Genomic DNA, 9,340 nt, shown 5'->3' with positions numbered 1-9,340 from the left:
TATACATGTCATGCATTTGTCATATGCTTGACATGGGCAATCACTACTAGGGTGTGTGAGAGAAAGATGAATGACTGAATGTGCATATTCATATTGTCCTAATGCACTTGGGCCTTTTCCAAATCAAGTTTCTTGGAAGTAGAGAGGGATTTAGGATCTTGACTATGCAAGATCATATAACTCTAGAATGGCCTCCATCATGATAAGCTAAAGGTGTCTCCATCTAACTTTTGATAATGAGGAAGCATAGGTAGAATGGGGACCTTACAATCCACTAGGGCCTAGAAATCCATGTTCAAATTGATAAACATGCTTCTCTTGTGTTGAAAATGCCTCACTTCACAAGTAGCCTCCCTTTGACTTCAAAAACACAATCGATTAGGACTTCCTCCGCTTGATCATTGAGTCCTTCATTGTCGATGGAGATGAAAATGTAAAATTTGCTTGGAATCTTGAAACATAGCTTTCTCAGGGCTTCTCTTGCTGAATTATTTGCATCCACATGCCGCCTCTTGGCACAACAAAGGTTCGATTACCAAATGAATGTGAAATTTTATTGAAGATGAGGAACGGCAATATAATATTGAGAATATGACACCAAGTATCGAAGCCGCATGACTCTTTATTGAAACCAATGATGGCTTAAGGCAAGTCCGTTTAAGGAGTGTAAAATTTTAGCGAAGATGACGATGCCAAGCAATATTAATACCGAGAATGTGATACAAGCTATCGAAGAAGCACATACTCTTTATGAGAACCGTGAGTTAAAGCCTTAAGGCGAGTCCATTTTAACGAATGGGGAATTTGACGCTCTGATACTGGTCCTTAGGGTACACGTTGTCGTTTGGCAGGCCATCGATGAAGTCCCTGGTCTTTAGGTGCAGGTGAAATACCCCAGGAGGCGCAGACTTTATCGATGGTCGACATGGCGCTTCTCGCACTGGAGTATAAGTACGTGACCGAGGACTATATCCGGGAGTGGAAGACCTCGTCCAGCTCACACAGCCTCCAGCTGCACGTGCCGCCGGGGCGATTCCTGTATGAGCTCTGTTGGACCGTGGTAAGACACTGAATATGGCGTCGTGTCTAAAGCAGCAAAATGATATTGAAAGGAAATGTAGAGGTAGGGCATCTGAAGTGTTTTGTTCAGGACTATAATAGTAATAGCATTGTCCTTAGCATTCACGGAATAAAAATTGGAGTGAAAGTTTCTGCATGTGTGTGATGTGAGCAAGTATTTATTATCTTTTTACCATAGAGAAGTAGGCATGATAATTCCCTTTAATTGACCATTAAAAAATATGTAAGAGTAGGATATCACTTAACACTGCTATTCTCAGACCTTATGCAACATGTCATTGTTAGGAGAGAGTAAATTTATGTTATGAGATCATCAATTGCTATGAGACAGCACTAGGCTGGGAAGGCTATAATCTTTTGGGCCCTCACAATAGTTCTTTGTTGGCTTCACAACATAGTTAACTTATCAAGGTTTATCAATCACCTTTACAGTTTTTCTATGAAAAATAGGAGAGCCCATTACTTGCTGTGCATGGACACTGGCTTATTACGCAGATAGAGAAAAATGAATCAATACTACAGGAGTTTACAAGTGGTTGCATGTGGTCACTCAATGGTAGGCTCTTCTAATTATTTCTATACTATCATCAATCTTAGGTATTTGGACTTTTGAGTAAATTGGTGGTTCTAATTTGCAATAGAGATGCCAACAATTTCTTGACATTCAAACTTTGCATGTTTACACAGTTCAAAAGGGAATAATCGAATAAAATTTTTGAAACTTTTGGATAAAATGGTAAATAAAAGATTTCATCAGGGGATGAAAGGAGAAAATGTAGATAGCTTGTAGGCTTATCATTTCTTTCAATCAAGACTTATTCTAATTGCATGTTGCATTTAAATTTTGATCTCGTGACAAGTTGAGAAGAACACATGCTCATAGGAGACAATGCTCGAGGACATTGAAAATGAATTGACGGATTTTTGATTGTGTCAAGTCATGGTTGTAGCTAGGAGAGGGTAAATTCCTACCCACTTCTCTCGATTTTTGTTGACCAAACTTTTGGATTGTTGCGACACCTCTTCATTATACAATTCAAGTAAGGAGCCATGAAGACCTTATGAGAGTATGAAATAGAAGATCACAAACATAGAGAGAGAACTTAGAAGGGAAGAGAGACATAGTGAACATAGAGAAAAAATGAACAAAACTATTGTGATTAGGAAATAAAAGTTGAATATAAGGTAGCATCAAACAACCCTTGTATGTTTGTTGACTTATGTCAGTGAGGGTGTCAAAATGATATAGTAGAATGCTAAGAAGTAGGTGATAATGAGAGAATGGAGGTGCTAGAGATTTCAGACACCCTAGTGGCAGTAGTCACAAATAGGGAGAACAAATTGGTTGGCTAGTTGTAGTGGGTGAAAATGCTATCGACCAACATTAAATGCTGGTGACTATTGGTATACATGTCGCTGATTGCCTATCATGTGTCAAAACAACATGACAAGGTTGCAACAAATGCGATTAGGCTTGAACAAAAGTGATCGAATTGAAACATTGAAAATACATTGCAAAGACACTTAGAGCTCCTCCATTTCCATCAAACATTGATGAAGCTCACAACAAGAGATGACAACATGATTGGGCATATACATGATGTAGATAGTCTTGCAAAAGCATGGAATAATTGGGTCAAGATGTTTGATACAAATATCAAAGCCAAAAGGTTAAAGTTAAAGTTTGAGTTAAACAGTATCAAGCATGGCAATTTATCTAGGAATGACTATGCATTATTGAAGATTAAGAGTATTGTTGAAACTCTTGGATGTACAAAAGTGCAGGTTGATGATGATATGGTGGCTATGGCACTCTAGTTGTTGACACCAAGTAAAGTAGGTTGTGCTTGAGGGAATCCAATATCCGCAAGTATGTGGTGGAGCCATGTTGCCTCCTCAATGGTAGAACATAGTGCATGTTATTCAGTCTCCATTGATAAAAGAGCAATGGTAGGTGGTTGCTTATTACTCCAAGAAATTGCCCCAGATCCAAGGGCGAAAGCATATCCTATAGTAGAACATGAAGTTTTGACATTGCGAGGCTAATTTGATTCATTGTAGTTGTAAGAGTAGTCCCCTCTTGATACAAGATCTTGTAGGATTGAGTCTTTTGAAGATACTGCGAAATGCAGAGTGACTTTGTGGAAGTCATCAACCACAAGCCATAAGAGCCTAACTGTTGAAGAAGAGAGAGAAGCAAGGGCTATGAGCTTATAGAGGCCACCCTCTTGTGTGCCAGACCATAGAATAGTTTCAAGTGTTGTATCCTCCATTGTCAATGCATCTTGGGTAAAGACCATGTGGGCCTTGATGTGAGTAAGGCCACGTAGGATACCTAAGTTAGGGACATAATTGTATTTATTAGAAAGAAGAGGGATCATGCCTACATCTCGAATAGGCATTAATGAATCATGTCTATTAGGAAAAGGAGGAATCATGCCCACACCTCAAATATATCTCAAATAGGCATTGATGAGTTGTCACCATTGGTGATGGTGTCTCTTCTGTCATGAAAGTCGTGGATCCAATCTTCGTGTTTGGTCATATGTGAAGATGCTCTACTATCTACAAGCAAAGGCTTCTTTGATCAAGAAGCAAGGGTGATGTCATTCATCTCATAGAGATGTTAGTAGTTGTGTGCCATGCACAATCATCTCCTGTCTCTTAGCCTTAGTCTAAGTTAAACAAGGAATTTTGGAGAATTGACATTGAGATTGGTTGTCAAGCTATGTGTCTTAGACATTTCTGATGGAGATGGCACAATGCAATTTTGTTTTGGCACGATATCTACATTATTTTTTAGGACGCTCGAAGTAGGTCTGCTAGTTGTGGGCTCTTTTAGTTATAAATTGCTAACCGACTCTCCATAATTCCTTATTTATTCATTGTCATTTTTGAAGCCATCCCCTATTATCATCATCGTCTCTTCTTCTCTGTGTCTCACATTTAAGTCACCATGCTAGGTACTTCGATGCCTCATGTTAGTACCTACTTATTTACCTTTCTATCCTATGCTACCCATCTATCCTCCTCAAGCCATCTATCCATTTGCATTAGCCAGGAATGCGTTTGTGATAAGATTGTTTTAATGGGTCTAACTTTACCACTTGTTCTAATATGACATGATGAGTGTTGGATTCCCAAGGCTTTTGGGAACTTGTTCAGGGATAATAACCCTTGCAGGGGGTTCTCATATGAGGTAGCTTGCTCTTGGAAGAGCAGAAATGCCATAGCTATAGTCTAGTTGATGAAGCCATCTGCCGTTGTAGGTTGCAGTAGCCCACTAGGTAGTTGTCGAGCACTCTTTTGTCAGATGCCTTGGCCTCTTTGGAGTGATTACTTGGCGTCCTTGGTAAGATAACCGTCGCCTTTGCGGTCTTGGTAGGCCACTTGCAGTAGTTGGTGAGCACCCTCATTACGCCTACTTTGAACAAGTGAAGAAGAAATCCAACACTTGCAAGTGGCAATGGAAGTGTTGCCCAGAGCTCCAAATCTCATCCATCTTTGCAAACTAGGAGGGGAGGCCATGGCCTATACCATGCCTCGGTATTTCTGATGATGTCTATGAAGATCGTTGTCAGAAATACTTGCCATTGAAGTGGTGCAAAGGCCTTTCAAGGGCAAGTGAAGAGGTGCTCTCTCCTGATCATGAGGTCTTAGATGTGGAAGAAGATTCCTCTCCAACTATTTTAGAAACCACTCATTGTATGGGTTTCTAGATAATGTGATTGCTTGAGTATAAAAGTCTTAGTCATTTGGGCTTTCTAGTCAATTTAATCGCGCGACTGAACTTTTTGTTTTCTCTTAAGCATCTTGCTAATGATAACCCAAGTATAATTATAGGGCGTTTTGGCCATTGGCCACCCTTGAGTAGAAAGATGGACATTTAACCATGTTTTGAAATACTCAAATCATACACATCGCCTTTTAAAGTATGTAAGCATCAAATTAATTTTAATCGTTGAGCCAATGTCTTGATAACAATTGATATCCAAAAGGTGGGCTACTTTTCCTTCTCTTGAAATTTGTCTTGTCCTCAAGATGTTGCTTGAAGTACTTTTGGTTCTACAACTTCTTCATAAGCTAAAGTATTTTTGGATAGTCTTTAAAATACTTTTGTGGCATCGATTGAGAATCTAAATGAGAGTAATTTTGAAATTTCAAAAGGGACTTTTTGGAAATGTTTCTTTTTCATTTTTTGATTATAAGAAAGACTATTTTACATGGTTGAAGTATCTCTTTCTATTCATCTACTTCAGATTGATCCTCTATTTTAGGTTCCGATGGTGGAGGTACTTCATAAGGCTTCAGAAGATGGATATGAAAATTATTGTGAATTTTCCAATGCTTTGGAAGTTGTAACGTGTAACAAACATCATTAATCTTTTCACGACTTGAAATTGTCCATAATTTCTTACTGTGAGCCCACTAACTTGGGATAAAGGCTTGTTAGAGCTTCGCAGATGAGCTTTGCCAAATTTCAGTCTCACCGAATCTCCTTCTTGTAAAACCAAGTGTCTTTTATACTTATTTGTTGCTTCATTATTTTTTTTCCTTGAGATCTTTGTGTAGCTTGTCTTACTTGAGGAAAAGCTATATTTTCATGTATGAACTCATTGGCATGAAATATCTTCTACTTTGTTTTGAGAATAGGAAGTATGAGTGGTTTTTCATATATGATCTCAAAGGGTGCTTTACCTATAGAAGTATGAATTGTGTTGTTATAGATATATTCAACCAAAGACAAATACTTTTCTCGTTGTTGGTTGACTTGATGGCAATAGCACTTTAGCATCTCCAATACTGTGAATTTAACTATCTCACTTTGTCCATCTGGTTGAGGATAATGATAAGAATAATAAGTAAACATTATACCTAAATTTTCAAATGAGCTTGCCAAAAGAGACTGGTGGTTCATGGATCTGTATCACCCATGATGGATTGTGGTAATCCATAATGCTTGAAGATTTGTTGAATAAATATTCGAGCCATATGTTGAGACTTAGTAGTCTTCTTGATTGGAATGAAATGAGAGTGCTTGCTGAATTTGTAATAATAGTCCATATGCCATTATTGCCTTTTGTTGATTTTGGTAAACTAAAAATAAAATCCATAGGAATGCTTTCCCCAAGGTTGGCTTAGTATTGGTAATGGTTGCAAAAGCCTTGCAGGCTTTTGGCGATTATACTTTATCTTTTGGTATACAAATCATTCTTTAACAAATTGTCTAATGTCTCATCAAAGGCTTGGACAAAATAAATACATTTTAAGTGTCTCGATTGTGGCCAAAATACCATGTTGGGCCATTAAGGAGCAACGTGACGTTCTTCTATTACTTAAGGTGTGAAATCTTTAGTAATGCACAACTTCTTCCCCATTGAAAGAAATCCATCTTTGATAACATGAGAGTTTACCTTTTTATCAAGTTGTAAACTTTCCCAAATGATTTTAAAGTCTTTATTAGTTATTAGAAACATCCATGTCCCTCATACTAGTGAAATTTATATGATGAATCATGGATATTGTATGATTTTGAGGTTTTCTTGATAAGGTATCCACTAATTATATGATGAATCATGGATATTGTATGAATTTGAGGTTTTTAATTTTGAGGTTTTCAGATAATATTTGAAAGTTAAATTGATCTAAATAATTGGCCTAACGAATATGCTTCCCAGAAATCTTTGGTTAGTTGAGAAAATATCTTAAGACTATCGTGGCCCATTTTGATGAGAAACTCTCCACCTAAAAGATAATCCCTCCAATCTTTTAAAGCTTGAATGATGGCCATCAACTCCTTTTAATAGATAGTAGTATTCTTTTTTGCAATTTGCAACCTTTTGCTAGCATAAGCAACTGATTGTCTTTCTTGGTATAAAATTGCACCAATGCAGTCTCTTGAAGCATCACATTTTACAAAGAAAGGTTTTGAGAAATTAGGCATAATCAAAATAGGTCCTTTGCTGATATAGAACGTTAGAGCTTCAAAAGCTTTTTTCTCTAGTTTGGTTAATCAGAATGCAACTCCTTTCTTGGCCAAATCATGCAATGGTCCAGCAACGACAACAAACCATTTAGTGAATCTCTTATAATAAGAGCATAATTCCAAGGAACTTTGAACTTCATGAGCGCTAGTCAATTTTAGCCATTCAATAATATCCTTGGATCTATATGAATCCTATCTTTGGACTCAATATAGCTTAAGTAAGGAATCTCTTCTAAGTCACTATTTTTGCTATTCACATTAAGTTGTGTTTATGAAGTTTTTGAAGTACTATTTTCAAGTGTTGCTTATGCTCTTCATCATCTTTTGAATGAACCAAAATATTATTAAATAAAGTACATATAAACTTCCGGTGTACTCTAAAGATTCTTTTCATCATTCTATTAAAGGTCGCAGGAGCGTTGCTAAGACCAAATGATAGTACAAGGAACTCATATAAACCAAAAGTTGTCTTGAATGTTGGTTTATAAATATCTTGAGGAGCATTCCTTATTTGATGGTGTTTGTTCTTTAAGTAAATCCATATTTTGAATCCATCCAACCTATTCAAGATATCATCAATTCTTAGAATGGAAAATCTATTCCAGATTGTGATTTTGTTGATGGCCATATAGTTCACACACATGTATCGATATCCATCTTTCTTCTACACTAAGAGGATCGAAGAATAAAAAGGTGACGAATTGGGTCTTATTAGACCCTTCTTTAAGAGCTCATTCACATGTTTTATAATTTTCTCTTGATGTGTCGGACTCACACGATAGGATGGCATGTTTCAAGGGGAGCTCCCAGGAATGAGATCAATGTAATGATCTCCTATTGGTAACTTGTCAAGTAAAGTATTTGCAAAACAATCTTCATACTCCTTTAAGAACTTGTTCATATTTGAGATGGACTCTCTAGTTCTAGACTCTTTTAGAATCTTTGACAAAAATCAAGTATGAGAAAATAGACTTTTTCATTGCTTCACAAATGTGTACATGGGATGAGATGGGAATAGAGTTTCCGTCCACTTCCACATTAAAAAATACATTTTTACTCCTAGAAGAGAATCTAAATTTGTTTTGATTCCAATCAATGACTGGGTCTACTCTTCTATGTCAAGGTATTCCTAATATAACATCACTATGACCAAGATCCCCATGATTTACATAATCTTCTATCTCAATCTGTGGTTTCCTAAAAATGGAAGTAACTCGAGGCTCCATTCCTTGAAAAGCAACACTTGACATTTTTGGTGTCTCAAACCTCTCTTTTTGTAGATGTAGGTTTTCAACAATCTAAGGATGGATATAATGATATGTAGCCCTTCTATCAAAATGAACGAGAACAGGCTGATTAGCAATCTTACCCCAAACTAGAAAAAGCTTACTTTTCTTTGATGGAGTTTCATCGTGTTGTAAGGATTTCTTAGGTATAACATTCGCTTGAGGTGTCTTTTGGGGTTGGTTTTTCTTTAGGACGTTGACCAACCATATATCCTTTTTCTCCACAAGAGAAACATCACGCTTCTCTTGTATATTCTACTAACTGTTTACATGTTAGCTTTTTTTTTGAATGGCAAATGTGGCGTATCTCCATTCTCATGCTTTGGTTTTTGTTTATTTGACTTTTTTTGGTCAAATATCTTGATCTTCTTTCTTTTGTGGTTCTTCTTTGGAGGATTTACCAAGTATCCATGGCAGATCTAGTCCTTCAGCTTCTAGGGCTGTATCTTGGGTTGCTTCTAAAGTATCAGGCTTTGTAAACTTGATAGCTCACTATACTATTGGATGTAACCCACGGTTTCTCATCTCCATATTGGAAGGAACTTTATTAGGAGACGTGAATTTAAGAGAAATAGCTACAAACTTTTTGATAATTCTTATTGTACATCAACTTTAAAGGATGAAGGTTGAAACATCTTGTTAACATATTCTTAAACTATTTCCATGACTTGGGTTCCTTTCCCTCTTGAATAACTTTGAGCCACCAATTTAAAGCGGCATTCTTTAAATGAATTTTAGCCATCCTATTCTTGGATTTTTCTGTAGAATCTTCACCACCAAAAGCAACATCTAATTGTTTAGTAAAAGACACAACTTTTTGAGAATCTCTCTTACAATAGAAAACATCAAACTTGATGCTTTTCTCTCTAGGCTTAAAGTCTCTTTTATCATCGTTTTCCTTTGCTAAAAGCAGCTTTGGAGATTCAACTACCATGGAAATAGTTGGTTCTTTGACTTTCTCCTTGCCTTCTCCGTGGAGGGATTTTTG

General features: G+C 36.9%; 1 protein-coding gene across 2 annotated transcripts in view; it reads left to right on the top strand.

Annotated features, from left to right (window-relative positions):
• Positions 1-730: 730 nt before the first annotated feature.
• Positions 731-9,340, top strand: part of THO2 — a 231,595-nt gene continuing 222,985 nt past the window's right edge. For both annotated transcript variants that reach the window (XM_087694967.1, XM_087694966.1), the window contains exon 1: positions 731-1,060. In XM_087694967.1, the coding sequence (XP_087551093.1) occupies positions 917-1,060 (144 nt within the window). In that variant the 5' untranslated portion in view covers positions 731-916. The remainder of the gene's footprint in view (positions 1,061-9,340) is intronic.

The sequence above is a fragment of the Lygodium microphyllum genome, chromosome 15, assembly GCF_053477565.2.
Source record: "Lygodium microphyllum isolate KBCC chromosome 15, Lygodium_microphyllum_v1.1.10, whole genome shotgun sequence".
Classification (NCBI taxonomy): Eukaryota; Viridiplantae; Streptophyta; class Polypodiopsida; order Schizaeales; family Lygodiaceae; genus Lygodium; species Lygodium microphyllum.
Note: the sequence above shows the minus strand (reverse complement) of the source record. Positions and strands in the feature narration are given on the sequence as shown.